This window comes from Mirounga leonina, unplaced genomic scaffold (assembly GCF_011800145.1).
Source record: "Mirounga leonina isolate KUSES-001 unplaced genomic scaffold, KU_Mleo_1.0 Mir_201, whole genome shotgun sequence".
NCBI lineage: Eukaryota > Metazoa > Chordata > Mammalia > Carnivora > Phocidae > Mirounga > Mirounga leonina.
In genome coordinates, this window is record NW_023270504.1 from 11,623,714 (window position 1) to 11,648,131 (window position 24,418).

Below are 24,418 nucleotides of genomic sequence, written 5' to 3' on the forward strand. Positions count from 1 at the left end.
TTTAAAACAGCTTGAAAAGAATTCTTTTAAAAAGGGTTCCATGGCCAACTCATTCTGTGCAAAAAGTACTATTCATAGCAATCATTATATTATGTTTACTTCCAAATAATTGTTCTATATTTGTTTCTTGGCTGGTCACCTCTACCCACTCCTCACCCCTACCCCAGGCTTTTGTAGGGTGTTTTTTGTTGTTGTTCTGTTTTGTTTTTGAGTTGGCTGGGGGAGAGAGACAGTTATATTAATGTAGTGCCACCTGAGAGTCAAATAAATCAGTGCTAATTTAATCAAATGCAGACAGCAACCAAACCAGATTATATACACAAAAACCTTGTAAGGTATCTCTGAAACTTTATAGCAAAACAAGGTAAAACGATTTCAAATGTAAAAGTAAATTTACCTTTTATTAAGGTCTTCATCTGCAAATCCTGTGGGAATGAGAGAGAAATATTTTCCCATCTTTAGCCATAGATTAGATTTGGGAATCCAGCCATTGTGTGCATGGATAGCATGGATTTTAGCAAGCTGACGTGCTATTAGCCTGTTTTAAAACAAAACAGCATAAAAAGAAAATGTTAAGCATCATAGGGTTCATGTCTACTCATGAGTAAACTAACTTGGTGTGCATTCATTTTATAACACGATTTCATTTTTACCTAATATAAGATTCAAAATAATTTGTCAAGTCAACTCTCACAAGGAGAGGCAAACAAATGTTTAAAGCATCAGTAGGAAGAAACACCTACAATTAATTCAGTGAATAAATACTGTGTCCAAAAGAGGTTGAGTGTCTGGAAGCAGTTGGTCTATTCTGATTACATAAACAATGGTTAGGACCAATACACAATTATAAATGATTTCAAGGCCCATATTAGACATTAATCAGAGCTACATTTTGAATTTTGATCCTCTACAGTCACTGAGGTTAAAGGACAAAAGGGGACTAAAGTAAAAAGGTAACTGGGCAGATAAATGGGTTACAGAAGTTAATTTCTATAACTGTGTTAAAGACAAATTTCCTGAACAAACATTAAGATTTTATGATGTCAGAATCCATCTTCTTGATTCAACAATAAAATAATTTGAAACTGTGTATACTTGTATCCATGCTATCTTTGTATCTGTAGAACCAAGAACAGCAAATGCTAACATAAGAATAAGCACACAAAACAGAAATAAGTTACCAAACAGCCTGTATAGACTAGTAGGTGAGAAAATGACTTAATAGTAATCTACAAATTAAAGAACTTAAAACTGGCTAATTTGGAAGATGCTCACAAGCTAATGTAATGCTCTTTTAAAAAAAAGAAATTTATTTATTTATTTGAGAGAGAAAGATCACGAGCAGGGGCGAAAGGTAGAGGGAGAAGCAGACTCCCCACTGAGCAGGGAGCCCGAAGCAGGGCTAGATCCTAGGACTCTGGGATCATGACCTGAGCCGAAGGCAGACACTTAACTCACTTGAGTCACCCAGGCGCCCTAATGTAATACTCTTTAAGTACAGTTCTAGGACCTATTAGCATTGCGCCACCTAGGAATGTCTGAGGCCCCACCTCAGATCTACTGAATCACAATCTTTGGGAGTGGGGCCCAGCACTCTGCATTCTAAACAAGATCTCCAGGTGATCTCAATCCACCGTAAAGTCTGAGAAACACTGATATAATGATACAATTCTGCAGCTTGGCTCTATACTGAAATCAAACTGGAAACTTAATAAAACAACTAGAGGCATAAGTACTACCCCTAGAAATTTTGATTTAATTGGTCTTGCGTACAGCCAAGGCATCAAGATATTTAAAAGCTACCTGGGCCACCTGGGTGGCTCAGTCAGTTAAGCATCCAACTCCTGGTTTCGGCTTAGTTCATGATCTCAGGATCGTGAGATCAAGCCCACAGCAGCTCCACGATGGGCATGGAGCCTGCTTAAGATTCTCTCCTTCTTCCTCTGCCCCTCCCTCTACCCACTTCTAAAAAAAAAAAAAAAAGTTTAAAAGTTTCTCAAAGGATTAAATATGCAAAAATATTTGAGAACTGCTCAATTAAGACACACAGAGAATCTACCATTGCAGTATTGTGATTAAATATACATTTTTATACCACAGAGAATATTCTCTACCTGGTTTATAGTAACAAAAGAGTTCTGATTTTCCTTTGGAGAAACCTCCATCCCCTTTACTTTTACTTCATGTGGTTCATACAGAGCTGACCTCAATCCTAACTCTCTATCCTACCTGCAGCACTAATTTTAGGAGTTAAGATGACACAGACTTGGCCCAGAGCATTCAATCCTTCTATATTTGTTCCACAGTGATTGGTTCTGAGCATGTTACCCAAACTAAGCCAAAAGGATTTGATCTCAGGACTGTGACTGATGCTACTCTAGTTGAAGCTATTAGAAAAACACCCCTGCTCCCTACCCTCCCCCCAACATGACTAAACTGATCAGGTAAGCCTGCAACTGCTGATAATTATAATTGCCATCCTTTTTTTTTAAGGTTTTATTTTCAAGTAATCTCTAAACCCAATATGGGGCCCAAACCCACAACCCTGAGAGCAAGAGTCTCACATTCCACTGACCAAGCCAGCCAGACGCCCTTATAATTGCCACGCTTAAGGAAAATTTGCCAGAATATAAAGCTAACAGACTCAAACAGAAGAGTAATACTCCCCTAATGACAATGTTAGAGTCCCTTGATCCACCCATGTTTAAACTCAGTATTCTCAGTTATATGTACCAATAAATGAATTTTTCAATTATCAAGAGGCCTAATACATTATCAAAATATCAAAATCTTCAATCTTTTTAGGAATAAGTGCCTTGGTTCATATCTCTCAAACAAATTAGCCAACAGTGCTTTACATAAAATTTAATTATTGTTTGACTGACCTTCCACAAGATCACATATTCATGTCTACAAGAATATACACACAGGGGCGCCTGGGTGGCTCAGTCGTTAAACGTCTGCCTTCAGCTCAGGTCATGATCCCAGGGTCCTAGGATCGAGACCCGCATCGGGCTCCCTGCTCAGCGGGAAACCTGCTTCTCCCTCTCCCACTCCCCCTGCTTGTGTTCCCTCTCTCACTGTGTCTCTGTCAAATAAATAAATAAAATCTTAAAAAGAAAAAAAAAGAATATACACACAAAAAATCTAGTTTTAGCCAATCTCATATATACATAGAAAGCTGGGCCCAAATGAACACCTGGTACTTTAACATCAAGAAAACTTTAACATCAAGAAACTTGAGGAGGGGCGCCTGGGTGGCTCAGTCAGTTAAGCATCTGCCTTCAGCTCAGGGCATGATCTCAGGGTCCTGGGAATGAGCCCTGCATCCTGCTCAGCAGGAAGCCTGCTTCTCCCTCTGCCTCTACCTGCCTCTCTGCTTATTTGTGCTCTGTCAAATAAGTAAATAAAATATTAAAAAAAAAAGAAACTTGATGAAAAAGTAGTCAGAGGATAACAAAACCAAAACAAAGGAGTGTATATGTACAGGTGTGTGTGTATATACACACATATATACTTACATATACATGTGTATGTATATGTTTTACAGATACAAGTGTGTATGTGACATATTTTAAGCCAGAAAGAACTGATTTTAAAACTTTGAAGAGGAAAGCTGGGACAAGAAAGAAAGGTGAAATCCATGCTACATAAAACTGAAGGGGCGGGGCGCCTGGGTGGCTCAGTAGGACTTAAAAAATTAAGTCCTAATTACAAGTTCCATACTCATCTAAAATTTTTGATAAATTGGGCCTCAACAAAACATGCAATTTGTGAAGAATGTCTTTGTTAAGAAAAATAGTTTTTACTAATAAATGAATTCAACAAAGTTGCAAAACACAAAAGTAACATGTAAAAATTAGCTGCAGTTCTACATTAACAATAACAATCCAAAAAGGAGATTAAGAGAACAATTTCATTTACAATAGCATCAAAAAGAATAAAATATTTAGGAACAAATTTAACCAGGGAGCGGCACATGGGTGGCTCAGTGGTTAAGGGTCTGCCTTCAGCTCAGGTCATGATCCCAGGGTCCTGGGATCGAGCCCCACATCAGGCTCCTTGCTCGGCGGGAAGCCTGCTTCTCCCTCTCCCAGTCCCCCTGCTTGAGTTCCCTCTTTCACTGTCTCTCTGTCAAATAAATAAATAAAATCTTTATTTTTTTTTTAATATTTTTATTTATTTATTTGAGAGAGAGAATGAGAGAGAGAGAGCAGGAGAGGGAGGAGGGTCAGAGGGAGAAGCAGACTCCCCGCTGAGCAGGGAGCCCAATGTGGGACTAGATCCCGGGACTCTAGGATCATGACCTGAGCCGAAGGCAGTCGCTTAACTGACTGAGCCACCCAGGCACCCCAATAAATAAAATCTTTAAAAAAAAAAAAAAAAAAAAAACTTAACCAGGGAGGATGAAAGACTTGTATACTCCAAACTACAAAACACAGCCAAAAAAAATTAAATACACAAATAAATGGAAAGACATCCCATGTTCATGGATTGGAAAACTTAATATTGTTAAGATGTCAATACTACCCAAAGTAATCTATAGATTCAGTGCAATTCCTACCAAAATCCCAGTGGAGCTTTTCGCATAAATAGAAAAACCCATCTTAAAATTCAAATGTAATTTTAAGAAACCCCCAGATGGCTAGAACAACCTTGAAAAAAAAAGAATAAAGCTGGAGGTCTCACACTTCCTTACTTCAAAACTTATTACAAAGCTACAGTTATCAAAACAGTGCGGTTCTGGCACAATGACATACATATAGACCAATGGAACAAACAGCCCAGAAATAAACCCTCAAGTTTATGGCAATGATTTTCAATAAGGGTACAAAGACCATCCAATGGGCAAAGGACAGTCTTTTCAACAGCTGCTGTTGGGAAAACTGGATATCGAAATGCCTTACATCATATATAAAAATTAACTCAATGAATCAAAATCTAAATGTAAGAGCTACACCTATAAAACTCTTGCGGCACCTGGGTAGCTCAGTCGGTTAGGCATCTGTCTTCGGCTCAGGTCATGATCCCAGGGTCCTGGGATCTAGCCCTGCATCGGGTTCCCTGCTCAGCGGGGAGTCTGCTTCTCCCCTCCCCTCTGCCCCTTACCCACTCTCGTGCTCACTCTCTTTTTCTATCGCCATTCACTCTCTCAAATAAATCTTTTAAAAATTTTTTTAAAAATAAATAAAGCTATAAAACTCTTAGAAGAAAAGGAAGAAAGCTTCATGACACTGGATTTGGCAATGATTTCTTGGATATGATATCAACAGTACAGGCAACAAAAGTAAAATTAAGTAAATTAAACTATATCAAAATTTAAAACTGCATCAAAGGACAAAATCAACAGAGTGAAAAGGCAGCCTATAGAATGAGAAAAAATATTTGCAAATCATGTATGTGATAAAGCTTAATATCCAGAATATATAAAATACAACAGCTTTGGGCGCCTGGGTGGCTCAGGTGTTAAGCATCTGCCTTCGGCTCAGGTCATGATTCCAGGGTACTGGGATCAAGTCCCACATTGGGCTCCCTGCTCGGCGGGAAGCCTGCTTCTCCCTCTCCCACTCTCCCTGCTTGTGTTCCCTCTCTCGCTGTCTTTCTCTCTGTTAAAAAATAAATTAAAAATCTTTAAAAAAAAATACAACAGCTTGATAACAAAAAATAAACAATCCAATTAAAAAATGGGTAAACAGGGGCTCTTAGATGGCTCAGTCAGTAGATCCTGAGACTCTTGATCTCAGGGTTATGAGTTTGAGCCCCATGTTGGGTGTAGAGATTACTTAAGAATAAAATCTTTAAGGGCGCCTGGGTGACTCAGTTGGTTAAGCGACTGCCTTCAGCTCAGGTCATGATCCTGGAGTCCCGGGATCGAGTCCCACATCGGGCTCCCTGCTCAGCAGGGGGTCTGCTTCTCCCTCTGCCCTCTTCCCTCTCGTGCTCTCTGTCTCTCATTCTCTCTCTAATAAATAAATAAAATCTTTAAAAAAAGAAGAAAATGGGTAAATTAACATTTCCCCCAAGAAGCCAACAAGCATAAGATGGCCAACAAGCATAAGAAAAAATGCTAAGTATGACTAATCACTAGGCAAATGAAAATCGAAACCTCAGTGATATAACACCTCATAGCCATTAGGAAGACTACTATCAAAAAAGCAAAAAAGCAAAATAATAAGTATTGGCAAGGATACAGAGAAACTGCAGCCTTGTGCACTATTGGTGGGAATGTAAAATGGTGCAGTTGATATGACAAACAGTATGGTGGTTCCTGAAAAAATTACAACTAGAATTACCATATGATCCAACAACTCCACTTCTGGTTACAGATCCAAAAAAATTGAAATCAGGGTCTTGAAAAGATATTTGTACACCTGTGTTCATAACAATCTTATTCACAATAGCCAAAAAGGTGAAAGGAACCCATATGTCCATCCATGGATGAATGGATAAACAAATTACAGTATATATACATAAAATGGAGTATTAGCCTTAAAAAGGAAGGAAATTCTGACACACACTACAACATGGATGAACCTTGAAGACACCATGCTCAGTGAAATAAGCCAATCACAAAAAAACAAAAAGTGTGATTCCACTTTTATGAAATGCCTACAACAGTCAAATTCATATAGACAGAAAGCAGAATGATGGCTGCCCAGGCTGGAGGTAGGGGAGAATTGGAAAGTTGCAGTTTAAGGCATACAAAATTTTAGTTCTGGGGGTGCATGGGTGGCTCAGATGGTTAAGTGTCTGCCTTCGGCTCAGGTCATGGTCTCCAGGTCCTAGGATGGAGCCCCACATTGGGCTTCCAGCTCAGCAGGGAGTCTGCTTCTCCCTCTGCCTCTCCCCTCTGCTCGTGCTCTCTCTCTCTCAAATGAATAAATAAAATCTTTAAAAAAAAAACTGCCTTCAGCTCAGGTCCAAATGAAAGTAATTGTGGGACTAGGTTGCACAATAATGTGAATGTACTTAATAGTACTTAATGGTATACATTAAAAACGATTAAGATGGTAAATTGTTACATTTATTTTACAGGTAAAAAGAAATTTTTAGTTCACTGCCCAGCACCTCCACCAAAAAAAAATTTAATTAAATAAATTAATCAAATAGTTATAAAAAGAATATAGTTCTTAACAAGACTTGATTAGAGAAATTTTTCTCCCAACCCCCTCAGAGAAATTGTTTTCTATTAGTAAATGTATATAACTAAAAAAAAACTAAAAAAAATCTCTTCATTAATATAATTCTGCACTACTTAATAAACCATGAATCTTTATTTGTATATATCAGAAGGTAATTAAAAATTACTTAAAGATTTCTGATTTTCACTATCATAGATTGGTCCTTCTTCTACCTAGTCTCAATAAATAAGGCTTCATCCAAAGGTAAGGGAAACAATGGCAAAAATGAACTATAGGGACTTCATCAAGATAAAAAGCTTTTGTACAAAAAAAAAAAAAGCTTTTGCACAGCGAAGGAAACAGTCAACAAAACAGACAACAGACAGAATGGGAGAAGGTATCTGCAAATGTCTTATCAGATAAAGGGCTAGTATCCAAATCTATAAAGAACTTATCAAACTCAACACCCAAAGAACAAATAACCCTATCAAGAAATGGGCAGAAGACATGAACAGATATTTCTCCAAAGAAGACCTACAAATGGCCAACAGACACATGAAAAAATGCTCCACATCACTTGGCATCAGGGAAATAGAAATCAAAACCACAATGAGATACCACCTCACACCAGTCAGAATGGCTAAAATTAACCACTCAGGAAACGACAGATGTTGGCAAAGATGTGAACAAAGGGGAACCTCATACACTGATGGTGGGAATGCAAACTGGTGCAGCCACTCTGGAAAATAGTATGGAGGTTCCTCAAAAAGGTAAAAATAGAGCTACCCTATGACCCAGCAATTGCACTATTGGATATTTATTCCAAAGATACAAATGTAGTGATCCAAAGGGGCACCTGCAACCCAATGTTTATAGCAGCAAAGTCCACAATAGCCAAACTATGGAAAGAGCCCAGATGTCCATCGACAGATGAATGGATAAAGAAGATGTGGCATATATATACAATGGAATATTACCCAACCATCAAAAAAAATCTTGCCATTTACAACAACGTGAATGGAACTGGAAGGTATTATGCTAAGTGAAATAAGTCAATCAGAGAAAGACAATTATCATATGATCTCACTCATATGTGGAATTTAAAAAGCAAAAGAGAGGAGCATAGGGGAAGAGCAGAAAAAATAAAACAAGATGAAATCAGAGAGGGAGACAAACCATAAGAGACTCTTAATCATAGAAAACAAACTGAGGGTTGCTGGAGGGGAGAGGGTGAAGAGATGGGGTCACTGGGTGATGGGCATTAAGGAGGGCACGTGATGTAATGAGCACTGGGTATTATATAAGACTGAATCACTGACCTCTACCTCTGAAATCAATAATATATTATATGTTAATTAACTGAATTTAAATTTTAAAAAAAAATTGCCCCCCCAACCCAAAAAATAGTAAGGCTTCACTGCACTAACATCAAGGCAAATGCTACCTTAAAATCCCATTCTCAGTAAAGCAAAACATTTGAAAATTTCAAGGCTTCAGAAAATTTTTAAATATCCACTAATACTAATTGTCCCCACTCTTGGAAGCTTTTAAAAAATTAAGAGCAAGGGGCGCCTGGGTGGTTCAGTTGGTTAAGCGACTGCCTTCGGCTCAGGTCACGAACCCAGGATCCTGGGATCAAGCCCCATGCCGGACTCCCTGCTCTCCCCCCACCACTTGTGCTCTCTCTCAAATAAATAAAATCTTTAAAAAAAATTTAAGAGCATTATAGTAATAGGAATTTTTTAATTGAAAAATAATCCCTAAGCCTACCACTCCAATAGTTTATTTCATTTTTACATACTCCCTTTGGATTTTCAGATAAGCCAATTATTGTGTAATTGCAGCCACAGTTCAGCTACTAAGCTGATTTTTTTCCCTCTTAACCCTGCATCAGCCATTCTGCATATTTTAGACAGTATTCAAAATTATCATTTCAATAGTAGCATAGTATTCGTGCTGATGTGCCTTGGTTATATCTGAATATAAGAGCTGTCATGACATAAACATATAACTTTCTTTTATGAATTATTATATATTGTCCTATTAATTTCCAAGAGAACATTACCAGTATTACTTGTAACTCACAATGTACCAGTTCCACTACAATACATTCTAGCACTGGAAGTCAGTGTTTTCTACTTATGCTTTTTGATAAATGTGCAATAATTAATTTTAAACTGCATTTCCTCCTATTATGTCTGTTGCTGGGTGGTTTTTAATTAAACTGCAGGCAGGATTCCTAGCAAAAGGCAAGTTTCAGAGAAACACCTGATGAGAAAATTCCTAAACACCTGTGAATTTTTTTTTTTAAAGACTTTATTTATTTGACAGAGAGAGACACAGCGAGAGAGGGAACACAAGCAGGGGGAGTGGAAGAGGGAGAAGCAGGCTGTCCCCTGAGCAGGGAGCCCGATGCGGGGCTCGATCCCAGGACTCTGGGATCATGACCGAGCCGAAGGCAGACGCTTAACCAGTGAGCCACTCAGGCACCCCGAGTTTTGGCAAACTTCAGTGTTCTTGATCAAAAACTGTAATTGAATAATTAACTGAATAGGCGCCTGGGTGGCTCATTCGGTTAAGCATCTGACTCTTGATTTCAGCTCAGGTTATGATCTCAGGGCTGTGAAATCAAGCCTGTGTGGGGCTCCATGGCCAACGGCAAGTCTGCTTGAGATTCTATCTTTCCCTCTCCCTTTCCCTTCCCCATTTCACACTCTCTCACTCGCTCTCTTAAATAAACAGATCTTAAAAAAAAAAGTCAAAAAAGACTATAGTCTACAATTATTCTCTTTCTACTTAAGATTACTTAAAATCAATTATGCAGGGGCGCCTGGGTGGCTCAGTCGCTAAGCGTCTGCCTTCGGCTCAGGTCATGATCCCAGGGTCCTGGGACCGAGCCCCACATCAGGCTCCCTGCTCCTCGGGAAGCCTTCTTCTCCCTTTCCCACTCCCCCTGCTTGTGTTCCTTCCCTCACTGTGTCTCTCTCTGTCAAATAAATAAACAAAATCTTTTAAAAAAAAATCAATTATGCAAAGCTTTCCTTTTAAAACAGAAATTCTATAGAAAACTTAATGACAATTATTTAATTATATAAAATGATCCCAAATCAATAAATGGGGGAAGTCTGCTTTTCTTCTTGAGTCTTTTCACTTCAACTCTACAAATTTTCATGTTTTTTTTTAATGTGATGTAACAAAGGCCTTACTATTTTCCTTTATATTTTTATGATCATTTCTCAGTAAGTCAAAAGATTAAGTTACTCATTAGTATCTTTTGGGATATACTTTTACTAGCCATGTGAATGACCTTACACAAATTACTTAATTACTTAAAATCTTTGCACCTTACTTTTCTCATGTATTAAAATGGGATCTTAATATTAACTATTCCCTGGGATTATTGTGAATTGAATTTATTAATACACATAAGGTGTTTTGGGGGGCCTGGCTGGCTCAGTCGGTGGAGCATGCAACTCTTGATATCAGGGTCATGAGTTCAAGCCCCATACTGGGCATAGCTTACTTAATAAAAAAAAATACTTGGGGCGCCTGGGTGGCTCAGTTGTTAAGCGTCTGCCTTCGACTCAGGTCATGATCCAAGGGTCCTGGGATCGAGCCCCGCATCGGGCTCCCTGCTCCGCGAGAAGCCTGCTTCTCCCTCTCCCACTCCCACTCCTCCTGCTTGTGTTCCCTCTCTCACTGTGTCTCTCTCTGTCAAATAAATAAAATCTTTAAAAAAATAAATAAAAAATTTAAAAATATACAGGGATGCCTGGGTGGCTCAGTCCTGGTTGAGTGTCTGACTCTTGGTTTTGGCTCAGGTCACATCTCAGGGTTGTGAGATGGAGCCTCGCTTCAGGCTCCGTGCTCAGTGGAGAGTCTACTTGGGATTCTCTCTCTCCCTCTCTCTCTGCCCCTCCCCCTCCAATCTCTCTCTCTAAAATAAATCTTTTTTTTTAAATTATTTATTTATTTATTTGACAGAGAGACAGCGAGAAAAGGAACACAAGCAGGGGGAGTGGGAGAGGGAGAAGCAGGCCTCCCACTGAGCAGGGAGCCCCGACGCAGGGCTTAATCCCAGGACCCTGAGATCATGACCCAAGCTGAAGGCAGACGCTTAACAACTGAGCCACCCAAGCACCCCTAAAATAAATAAATCTTTAAAACACACACACACACACACACACACAAGGTGTTTAAAAGAGTGTCCAGCTCATATTAAGTACTGTATCAGTATTAGCCACCATCATCACTTTAATACATCATTTCTCTAATTAATAGTAACTTACCCATTACTACCTTTTTTAGTATCAACTAAAAATAAAGTCTTGACTTTTTTAATTTTTTTTTATAAAAGTATGCAACTTTTTTTTTTCAAGATTTTATGTATTTGAGAGGGAGCGAGCGATATAGAGCACAAGCCAGGGGGAGAGGGAGAAGCAGACTTCCCGCTGAGCAGGGAGCCTGATGCCAGGCTTGATCCCAGGACCCTGGCATCATGACCTGAGCTGGAGGCAGCCACTTAACTGAGCCACCCAGGCGCCCCAACTTTTTTTTTTAAGACTTATTTATTTGAGAGAGAACAAGCATGCGAGCTAGGGGGAGGGCAGAGGGAGAAAGTCTTCAAGCAGACTCCCCACTGATGTGGAGCCCAATGCAGGGCTCGATCCCACAACCCATGAGATCATGACCTGAGCTGAAACCAAGAGCTGGATGCTTAACCAACTGAGCCACCCAGGCGCCCCTAAAATCTTGACTTTTTAATATAAAATGGTCTCTTAGAGGAAGTTAAAATAAAAACCAAAACAAGGGACTACTCCTGGGTAGTAATTACCTAAAATCACTTAGTTGAGAAAGACTCTGAAATCTCATCTATGTTCAGAAGTAAAGAGCTCCAAGACTGGTTAGTTTTGTCTGTCACAAACAAGGAGGGTTTAGTGGTGGCAATAATTACTTGCTATGCCACATCTACATGCTGCTTGCGTACACTTTAAGGAATACTACACTACATGTTATAATAAATAGTACATGAGAGCAAAAAAATCTATGAATTTTAGAATTCAGAAAATATGTTTCTAAAAGCACAATAACGGATGCCTGGGTGGCTCAGTGGGGTAAGCGTCTGCCTTCGGCTCAGGTCATGATCCCAGGTTCCTGGGATGGAATCCCACATCAAACTCCCTGCTCAGTAGGGAGTTTGCTTCTCCCTCTCCCCATGCTCATGCTCACACGCACCCTCTCCCTTGCTGGCTCAAAAAAATAAAATCTTTAAATAAATAATAAAATAAAGGCATAATAAAGTCAACTAATTTGTAATATCCACAGTTTGCCTAAACACTGTAATACTTTAATTAATGTCCAAGTTATCAGAAGATCTGCCTAAATCAGATAAAATGTGAGAAGTCTTGAGGAAAAAAAAAAAATTATAATAATTATAAAACCTAACAGTTACATAGTGTTTAACATATGCCAGGCACTGTTCTAAACTTTTTACATATACTAACAACTCTAATCCTTACAACAACCCTAGAAGTAGGTACTATTATTCTCATTTTTTAGATAAGGAAACTCAGGCACAAAATGTTTAAGTACTATGGCCAAATTCACACAGCCCATAAATCTGAAGCAGTCTGGTTTCCACTGTGTATCCTGAGCGACAGAGATATAATGCCATATATAGAATTTCACATGGTTTTAGATTCCATAACTTTTCACAATCAAAGAGGAAAAAAAACTGCCCTCTAGGCATTCAGTTTCCATCATGAGACTATAGAGTAAATAGAAGGGAGAAATCTGAATATGAACTTCTGACCAGCAATAACCACTGCCAATTGTTCAACTGAAAGTTTAAATTCGGTGTGTTAAAGACAGTTTAGGAATATCAACGTCAAATGCATAAAAGTATGTGTTTTACAAAGGCAGTTAAGACTGCTACACCAGTAAAAGTGGTATTACCCTTAGGCAACTTTCTTCTTAAATCCTTTGGACACTGACTCTTAAAACTAATATTTTTCTCCCTGCTTTAGTTATACTAGGAAGCTCATATGGCCCTTCTCTAAGAACCTTATGGAATATACTTTTTGTATCTGAATCTAACTCCAGCTTTTCCTTTGGCCTAATTTATGCATCTAATCACTTTTAATCCTGTTATATAGATGTATCTCAAACATGGTGAACAAGACAGGGTTTACAGGGACACCTGGGTGTATCAGTCAGTTAAGTATCTGCCTTCCACTAAGGTTATGATCCCAGGATCCTGGGATCGGGCCCCATGTGGGGCTCCCTGCTCAGCAGGGGAGTCTGCTGTTCCCTCTCCCTCTGCCCCTGCTCATGGGCTCTCTCTCTCACTCTCTCTCTCAAATAAATAAAATTATTTAAAAAAAAAAAGATTGAGGATTTATAAATAAATCTGATACACACACACACAAACCTAAAGACCACAAAAAATGTGACACAAAAGAAAAAACGTATTATCTGTTAATTAGCATCCTTCAATACATTCTAAACTGTACACTCACATAAGGGAAAAGACTATCTGGTTAAAAACTGGGGTTTAAGTAGATAGATTTCTATGCCAAAATATTTTTAAATATTATTTGAAACCAGTTTAAAATAGGTAAATACTAGGCCATTCCATTCTCACCAGTGTTAATGAAGCAACTCTTAAAATATGGTCCAGGCTCTCTCTCCAATAAATAAATAAAATTTAAAAAAAAGAAAAAAAGAAAAAAGAAGGGGGACCTGGGTCCTGGGTGGCTCAGTCTGTTAAGCAACTGCCTTCGGCTCCCTGGGATCCTGGGAGCCTGGGATGGACCCCTGCATCAGGCTCCCTGCTCAGTGGGAAGTCTGCTTCTCTCTTCCTAGCCCTCTGCCCCTCCCCCTGGCTCATGCTCGCACTCACACTCACATACTCGCTCTCTCTCTCTCAAGTAAATAAATAAAATCTAAAAAAATATATATGATCCAGGATCCCTAGAGACTCAAACCCTTTCAGGTTTATGAAGTTAAAAACTACTCTCATAAGATGATATTTCCCTTTTTCACTCTCATTCTCTCATGAGTACACGGTGTAGTTTTCAAGAAGCTACATGAAGTGGTGTGATAACATTATCACCCTGAGAGCTAACAATGTGTGCCTGATATTCTTGTATTCAAAAAAAGTTGTTTTAATTTCTGACATGGTAAATATTGATAGCTATAACTCACAAAAACTCTTTAGGTCCTCAATAACCTTTAAGAGTTCTAAAGGGGTCCTGAGAACAAAATGTTTGAGAACTTCTGTTTTAAACTATGAATGAATTTGCATTTTTCAAATCAAGCTCATTCGCTAGTTTTTAAGAGCAGAAAAAGAACTGTAAAAGACAGTAATTTTGGAAAAATGATCTAGCATATGCAAGAAATTACTCTTACAGAAAACATACTGAATTAAAGTTAAAAAGTAACATAATACAGCGAATTAAATAAAAAGTTTAAAAAGTAACAGTGTTAACAGAATTAAAAAAGAGGGGCGCCTGGGTGCTCAGTCGTTAAGCGTCTGCCTTTGGCTCAGGTCATGATCCCAGGTCCTGGGATCAAGGCCCGCATCGGGCTCCCTGCTCAGCCAGGAGCCTGCTTCTTCCTCTTCCTCTGCCTACTGTGCCCCTGCTTGTGAGCTCTGTCAAATAAATAAAATCTTAAAAAAAAAAGAATCTTAGTAAGCAAAAACTCTGAAAATATGAGCAACTGAATTACAAAAGTTAGTGATAAGAAATGTATAATGCTTTGGGGCCCCTGGGTGGCTCAGTCGGTTAAGCCTCTGCCTTCAGCTCAGGTCATGATCCCAGGGTCCTGGGACTGAGACCCGCATCGGGCTCCCTGCTCGGCGGGAAGCCTGCTTCTCCCACTCTCTCCCTGCTTATGTTCCTGCTCTCGCTCTCTCTCTCTGTCAAATAAATAAATAAAATCTTTAAAAAAAAAAATGTAAAATGCTGTAATCCAAGCACTACTTTAAAAAAATTAAGGGGACCACTTCACACCAGTCAGAATGGCTAAAATTAACAAGTCAGGAAACAACAAATGTTGGCGAGGATGCAGAGAAAGAGGAACTCTCTTACACTGCTGGTGGGAATCAAATTGGTGCAGCCACTCTGGAAAACAGTATTGAGGTTTCTCAAAAAGGTAAAAATAGAGCTACCCTACATCCTAGCAATTGCACTACTTGGTATTTATCCCAAAGATACAAATGTAGAGATCCGAAGGGATCTCTGCACTCCAATGTTTATAGTGGCAATGTCCACAATAGCCAAGCTATGGAAAGAGCCAAGATGTCCATCGACAGATGAATGGATAAAGAAGATGTGGTGTGTGTGTGTGTGTGTGTGTATATATATATATATATATATACACACACACACACACACACACACACAATAGAATATTACTCAGCCATCAAAAATAAATAAATAAATAAATAAAGGACGCCTGGGCGACTCAGTGGGTTGAGCAACTGCCTTTGGCTCAGGTCATGATCTCAGGGTCCTGGGATTGAGCCCCGTGTCAGGCTCCTTGCTCAGTGGGGAGCCTGCCTCTCCCCCTGCTTGTGTTCTCTCTCTGTCAAATAAATAAATTAAAAATCTTTAAAAAAAAATGAAATCTTGCCATTTCTAACGACGTGGATGGAACTAAAGGGTATTATGCTAAGCAAAAAAAGCCAATCAGAGAAAGACAATTATCATATGATCTCATTCATATGTGGAATTTAAGAAACAAAACAGAGGAGCATAGGGGAAGGGAGGGAAAAATAAAACAAGACGAAATCAGAGAGGGAGACAAACCACAAGAGACAACTTAATAACAGGAAACAAACAGGGTTGCTGGAGGGGAGGCGGGTAGGGGATGGGGTCACTGGGTGATGGGCATTAGGAGGGCATATGATGTAATGAGTACTGGGTGTTATATACAACTGATGCATCACTGACCTCTACCTCTGAAACTAATAATACACTATACGTTAATTAATTGAATTTAAATTTTAAAAAATAAAATAAAGTAAAATAAATAAATAAATAATTAAAGTGAAGCTTTGATACTCTGCAGCAGACTAATCCAAAACCACATCTCATAGTCCTTTTTTTTGCAGAGTCAACAATGAGACGGCAGACAGAAAGGATTTTTTTCTTCAGCAAAAACAAAACAGAACCCTAACTAAATAAAGTTTCTAAGGTAACCAAATAGTTGCTCAAAGAAAGAAAAGGCAGTTTTAAAAAATAATTTCCTTAGCGCACTTAATACTCTTATTTTTCAAAAAGAAAAATTATTAAAAAAAGAAATGTACCTGAAAATAGCAGGGTTGCAGACATGCTTTGGATCCAATGCTTCTCCCTGTATAAATTCATAGCACAGTCCATTATTGAAGGTACAGTAGAGTTGCGGTGCACAGCCATGAGCCTGCAACACTCGGAAACTCTTCACTTCCTCATCTCGATCAACTAACAACTCAGTCTTATTGCCATAAATTCGCACCAGGACTACATCCTCCATTGTATTACTCACATAACAGCCAATAAGTTTATTTGTGATTCCATCTGTGAAAAGCTGCCAAAAAAAAAAAAAAAAAAAAGGAAAGAAAAAATGAGGGAAAAAAGCGATTACATACATTTAACGAATGAAACAGCAGACAGCTTAAAATAATTAAATACTAATTAAAAGAAAATATCTACTTTTTAACATAAAAAAACTTTTAAATACAATTTTGCCTAACATGTCTATAATTTTAATTCCAGACTTAAACAAAAAGGAATGCTATAATTCCTATAACATTATGTCTTTCTTGATCCAGAAGTGTTATTCAATCTCCAGTAATTCCACACAATGTTTGATACCTATTATATCTCAAAGTATGCTTGTCCTGCAATCATTGCAAATGTGTGTGTATACACACACACAATCTCTCCTATGTCTAATAAACTGTCTCTGAAGACAGAAACAGTGCCCTCCTCCAGCAATGACATATAACATATAAAAGGTCTTTAATAATGTTCCCAAGTGTAATATACAAATATAAGGCTACCATAAGTTACACATTATGGTAAATATCCAACTTATAAAAATTAATTTTAAATGTTAATTTTAAAGGTTTCTTAACACAACATGCATTAGAAATTGTTTAAAGCATTCAAGTTAGAATTCAAACTTGAATGCTATGGCTAAAAAAAGCACAACCTTATTTAGAGGAAGTGAGAGGTTAAGTAGAGATTTCTACAATATTTTCTAAAAGGGACTTTTGGGACTTTTCAAGAGCTTAAGTCAAGAATTTCAAGTTCTTTTTTATATCTGAGCACAAATGGTACATTTAAAAAGCAAACAGATGATTAGCAGTATTAGTTCAAATCCACTCAAAATTTGCAACTTTTGGGGCGTCTGAGTGGCTCAGTCGTTAAGCATCTGCCTTCAGCTCAGGTCATGGTCCCAGAGTCCTGGGATCGAGCCCCACATCGGGCTCTCTGCTCAGCGGGAACCCTGCTTCTCCCTCTCCCACTCCCCCTGCTTGTGTTACCTCTCTCTCACTGTGTCTCTGTCAAATAAATAAACAAAATCTTAAAAAAAAAAAAAAGCACATGATAAAATTTAATACTCATGTATGATGAAAACATCTGCAAACTAAGAATAAAATGAAAACTTCCTTGGAGCCCCTAGCTGGCTCAGTCCATAGAGCGTGCGACTCTTCATCTCAGGGTTGTGAGTTCGAGCCCTACACTGGGTGTAAAGATCACTTGAAAATACATACATACGTAAGTTTAAAAGCAGAACCTTCCTTAATCTGACAGAGTATCCAAAGAAAACCTATGGGGCACCTGGGTGGCTCAGTTAAGCGTCTGCCTTCGGCCCAGGTCATGATCCCAGGGTCCTGGGATCGAGCCCCGCATCAGGCTCCCTACTTGGTGGGAAGCCTGCTTCTCCCTCTCCGACTGCCTGCCGTTCCCCCTGCTTGTGCTCTCTCTGTCAAACAATTAAAAAAATTTAAAAAAACAAAGAAAACCTACACATAACATCATACCTCATAATAAACTATTGAAAGTGTTCTCCCTGAGATTGGGAACAAGATAAGGGTGCCCACTATCACCTATTTCAACATTGTGCTGGACGTCCTGGCCAGTGCAGGAAGGCAAAAATAATAAAAATTAAAATTAAAAAAAATAATAATAATAAATAAAAGAATAGGAAAGGGAAAAACAAAACTATCATTATTTGCAGATAGAAAAGCAAAAAGCATACACATTAAACATTAGAATTAATGTTTGAAAAATTCAATATAGATCAATTGAATTTCTGTATACCAACAATCCATTTTTTTTAAGTGATACCTTTTATAATAATATCAAAAAAAATCAAATTCCTAGGGGGGAAAAAATCAAATGAAACATGCAAGATCACACACTGAAAACTTCAAAAGTTTAAGAGAAGGGTTACCTGGCTGGCTCAGCCTGTAGGGCATGCAACTTTTTTTTTTTTTTTTTTAAGATTTTATTTATTTATTTGTCAGAGAGAGAGAGACAGAGAGCACAAGCAGGGGGAGCAGGAGAGGGAGAAGCAGACTCCCCGCTGAGCAGGGAGCCCAATGCGGGACTTGATCCCAGGCCCCTGGGATCATAACCTGAGCCTAAGGCAGACACTTAACCAACTGAGCCACCCAGGCATCCCAGGGCATGCAACTCTTGATCTTGGGGCCATGAGTTCAAGCCCCCCCATTGGGGGAAGAGTTTACTTTAAAAAAAAAGTTTGAGAGAAATAAAAGGACTAAATAAATGGGATATACCTTGTTTATGGATTTTAAGACAATATTATTATATGATTTTACTTCTCAAATATCTATAGATTCCACAAAGTATGAAACTCTCACCCAGTTTCTTCTGTAAAAATTGAAAAGCTAAGTCTGCAATTTATATGACAATTTAAAAAGTCAAGAACAGTCAAGGCAATTTTAAAGAACAAAGTCAGAATCCTATACCAAGAACTATAAAACTATATCACATACCAACACCCATAGCAATTCATCAGGTTCTATGCTTGATGATGTGTGCTTATAATCCTATACCAAGAACTATAAAACTATATCACATACCAACACCCATAGCAATTCATCAGGTTCTATGCTTGATGATGTGTGCTTATAATAAAAAATAGATTTTTATTAAAAAGAGTTAATGTAATATTCAGATCAGGAAGAATGTACTTTCATGGAATCTTCTCATTACCTTCAACTCATGGTAATCTTAGAGAAAATTCCCCAAAGCTTTATGGTTTTTCAAACTGAAAAGAGGGGCGCCTGGGTGGCTCAGTCATTAAGTATCTGCCTTTGGCTCAGGTCATGATCCCAGGGTCCTGGGATGGAGCCCCGCATTGGGCTCCCTGCTCCACAGGAAGCCTGCTTCTTCCTCTCCCACTCCCCCTGCTTGTGTTCCCTCTCTCGCTATGTCTCTCTCCGTCAAATAAATAAAATCTTAAAAAAAAAAAAAACTGAAAAGAAATATACAGGTCCTTCTAATTTCTACCTTAGTATTTTTTTTTAATTTTTTTTAAAGATTTTATTTCTGAGAGAGCGAGCGTGCACGCACACATGCACATGAGTGGGGGGAGGGACAGAGGGAGAAGCAGACTCCCCACCAAGCGGGGAGCCTGATTTGGGACTCAATCCCAGAACCCTGGGATCATGACCTGAGTCAAAGGCAGACACTTAACCGAATGAGCCACCCAGGCAGGCGCCTTCTACCTTAGTATTTTGAGGAGATACAGATATAAATAAAGATATAAAGATGGTCCCCAGCTTACGATGGTCTGACTTACAATTTTCCAACTTTCCAATGGTGTAAAAGCGATACATATTCAGTAGAAACCATACTATGAGTATGAATTTAGGGCTGGCACTATGCAGTATGATCCTCTCTCTTGATGATAGGCAGCAACAGCTGCAGCTCTCAAGCAAACCATACCATCATGAGAGTAAACAACCGATACACTTAGAACCACTCTGTACCCATACAACCATTCTGTTTTTCACTTACAGTACAATATTCAATAAATTATGTAAAATATTCAACACTTTATTATAAAATACGCTTTGTGTTAGATGACTTTGCCCAACTGTAAGCAAGTATCAGTGGTCTTGGCATACTTAAGATAGGCTAGACTAAGCTAATGATGTGCAGTAGGTTATATGTGTAAAATGCATTTTCGATTTAGGATATTTTGACTTACAATGGATATTAGGATGTAACAACATCCTAAGTCAAAGGATACATATATATATATATGAAATGAAATGAAATTTCTTAGCCTATTACATGCATTACATGCATACAGATATCACCACCAAAGGAGCAAAAAAAAATCTTAGGTATTACAATAGTTTGTGGACCATCAAAACTCAACCGTACAAAATCCTATTCTTTGGTACATAATTTCTGTTAGGTAGAAATCAATAAAATTTTTAATTAATTTAAGCTTTCTGTTTAGAGAGTAATTATTAAAAGGGTTGAGAAACAACAGCCTAGAACATAGACATATCCAATAAATGTTTGCTTATGCACAGACTGATTATAAAATACCCTGGAAATGATCAATTTGTAGAATGAGAACACTATGGCCTAGATAAGTTCCCTTCCTTATCCAAAGTTACACAATGGCAGAACAGGTTAAAAAAGTGGTATCATGACTCTTAATCTGTTATCAGACCCACCCTCAAGTTCACTAGCATGATCCTAGACTCACTGTAATATTGCTAAAGCATTATTTGGGGAAAAAAATAAAGAAGGGGTTAGAGGATGATAAAACCCTAATGCTAGGTATCTACCAAATTACCTGCAGTATTAAACAGCAGACATGTTGCCATCTGTTACAGGAGTTTGTAAAAGTAAATGAAACCTAGCAATGACAGATCTAATCCCAGGAGTTTAGTCACTGAATCCACAATAAAATGCAAAATGAGAAACTGGCTAAATGCACAATTCCTGGCTATTGTTAGCATAGTACCTAGAACAGAAAGCTAAAGACACTTTTAGGGTGAACTGTGATGTTACACAGACCCAGATTCCAACTGATCCAATGCATTATCAAGCTGCTAACCTCAAAACCAACACAAAAGAGAAAAATCATGCTGAACAGTAGATTTACAGCTGCTTACCAAAATGATTCAGGTGGCAAGGAGAAAAAAAAAAAAATCAGGAAACTACTAAAACCAGGGGATATAGCGTAAAAGTTGTCTCATTTAGTGGCTCAAGCTAGCTCCCTAAAAAACCTGTATTAATATGGCCCATAAGAATGGTTAAGAAGCAGTCTATGGTTTGAAGATCATGACATGTTTGCATTAATGCAGGACCCACAGCTCACTACTGACAGTCCTTAATGGCAGTGACTAACCCAAACAAGAGTGTTAGCCTGGTACAATGAATGAAAGTGGCTAGAAAGTTTGTTTATCCTGAGGAGGGGAACTGTCCTGTCCTTTGCATGCAAAGTGAAGTAGCTGATATGCTATACATGCAGGCCACACTAGACTTGCTTTATAGTGACCAAGATAATTCAACCATTTAATATGTCCCAGCCCCAGGTCATGGTGAATACTGTGTGATAAAGATTACTCCTACTACATGAGTCCCCCTGTAACTTTACTATTACCAACACAAGAAACTATTCAGAATATTGGATCAGATTTGCTGTCTCAAGCTCACCATCATGAGTCTTAGGAATAATACCAAGAAAATTAGAATGGTTCACTAGCAAGTGGAAAAGATAAAGGAGATGGCAAATCTACTTGCCCCAATTGAATGGAAGTTTTTAGTGGTTACTGAAAAAGCAGATAAATAAAACAGATATTGATGAGGCTGAAGCAAAAGTTTTTAACATTATTATCAGAGATTTATCAGAGACTGACTGACAGGAACTGCCACCAGTCTCCCAGCATTGAAGGGCCCCTAACAAATCCACTCTATTTACTCTAGTTTGGGAGACCTTAAAAAACCAGAACATGAAGAGAATACAAAGATGATATTAAGAATGTGCCACCAATGTGGGAATTAATCAAGATGAAAAATGACTGAAGGTAGGATCTTGACCCTCAGGAGCCAGGGACCCAAGACCAATGCAAATACGTGGGTAAAATGGCCTAGAGTTGGAGAGAAGAAACTTTTTTGAGATTTCTTGATATGGAAGCCCGATGCATTGAATCTAACACCTATGTCAGAGACTCTAAAAGGAGCAACAGTTAAAACTGGAGATATGGGGAGGCTACTGTTGATGGGAAAGTTTGGATGCAAATTAGAGTGCTGGAACAGATATTATATGAGGTGGTTTTGTCTCCTCTGCCAGAATGTACTACTGAACAGATTATGTTTTATAGGAATTGCCTCCCTTATGTACTACTGTAAAACAGAAGACACATAAATTTACCCTTCAGTGTGGACTTATTGACCATATCAATAAGGAACTTACAGAATTGCCCAAACCTGCCACAGATGCTATTTACAGCAATACAGAATACCTGGTGGGCAAAAAGAGTTTATAGCTTTAATGACACCTTAGAAGCTAAAGCGCCCCCCCCCCAAAACATTAATCCAATACCTTCTTTCAGTACGTGGCACTGTCCTGCAACTACAAACCCTGAGATGATAAAAATATTAAAATTTATTTAGCCACTATGAAATTTCTTTAGTCCTAAGGATGACTTAAGATACCAAGCAGGGAACCTGTTTTGACATGTATTTATGGTCTAGGATGATAATTACTGAATTTAAATGAATAAACTCTCTCTGGCCAATAAAATAGTAAAGACAAGCTTCAATTAAGATGATTACTAAACAAACTAAAAAGCCTAGAAAGGTGGAAATTAATACGTATCAGTTAACTATTTTGTAGAAGAAACCACTGGATTCCATCATCTTCCAAAATAACAAAATTAAAAGGAATATAATAAACAATACCATTTTCATGTATCCCACTGGCAGAAATGTTTAAATTTGGTATCAGGGATTGGACAGGTATAAGGAAAACGTACTCTCCAACACTGTGTTGAGGAGTATATATTAACACAACTTTCATGACAATTTAGCAATATTAAAGTGAGAAACAGCCTGATGTGTCAACTTGGATCGGCTATAATACCCAGTTACTCAATCAAACACTAATTTAGATGCAGCTGTGAAGTATTTTGTAGAAGCACTTAACATCTACAATCAGTTACATGGGTGGGCCTCATCCAATCTTTAAGGAATGTAAAAGTAAAACAAGTTTTAAGTGTCCCTGAAGAAATTCTGCCTTAAGACTACAGCATCGGGCGTCTGGGTGGTTCAGTCGATTAAGCATCTGACTCTTGGTTTTAGCTCAGGTCACAGTCTCATGGGTGGTGAGGCTGAGCCTCGCATTGGGACTCTACACTCAGCAGGGAGTCTGCTTGAAGATTCTCTCCATCTGCCCCTCCCCTAACTTGTACGCACACATGAGCACTCTCTCTCTCTCAAATAAATAAATCTTCAAAAAACAACAACAACAAAAAAGACTACAGCATTGGGGCGCCTGAGTGGCTCAGCTGGTGAAGCGGCTGCCTTCAGCTCAGGTCATGATCCCAGGGTCCTGAGATGGAGTCCCATGTTCTGAGGCTGAGCAGGGAGCCTGCTTCTCCCTCTCCCTCCATCTCCCGGCTTGTGCTCTCACTCTCTCTCTCTGTCAAATAAATAAATAAAATATTAAAAAAAAAAAAGACTACAGCATCAACTCCAGCCTAAGTTTCTACTATTATCCTGCCCTACAATTCAGACTTAGCCTCAACAATTGGTATGAGCCAATTCTTTGAAATAAAGCCCAGACAGCATATATATGAAGTTCTGTTTCTCTGAACAACCCTAACTGGCACACAGTTTTTAACCTTTTAATTCCACTAATAAGGTTTAGGGGTGCCTGGAAGGTTCAGTCAGAGGAGCATGTGACTCTTGATCTCAGGACTGTGAGTTCAAGCCCCACATCAGGTGTAGAGATTACTTAAATAAATTTAAAAAAAAAATTTACTCTGAGAACATATTTAGAAAAGTTATCCAAAATATACACATAAAAGCAGTTCACACAATTTTGTTTTTAATATGCAAAAAATAAAAATAAAATAAATAAAAATAAAAACAATGTTGCTTAAAAAATATGGGCGGGGCACCCAGCTCAGGCAGTTGAGCCTCCAACTCTTGGTTTCCACTCAGGTCATGATCTCAGGCTCCATGCCCAGCAGGGAGTCTACTTGAGATTCTCCCTCTCCCTCTGCCCTCCCCCACTTGTGCAAGCAT

The 24,418-nt window shown here is 38.5% G+C and overlaps 1 protein-coding gene across 1 annotated transcript in view; it reads right to left on the bottom strand.

The window, feature by feature from the left end:
• The window catches only part of ETNK1 (ethanolamine kinase 1), a 59,466-nt gene that overhangs the window by 26,372 nt on the left and 8,676 nt on the right, over window positions 1-24,418 (bottom strand). The window contains exons 2-3 of the mRNA XM_035028075.1: window positions 16,435-16,694; window positions 398-538 (exon numbers count right to left, since the gene is read on the bottom strand). Coding sequence (XP_034883966.1) covers window positions 398-538; window positions 16,435-16,694 — 401 coding nt within the window. The remainder of the gene's footprint in view (window positions 1-397; window positions 539-16,434; window positions 16,695-24,418) is intronic.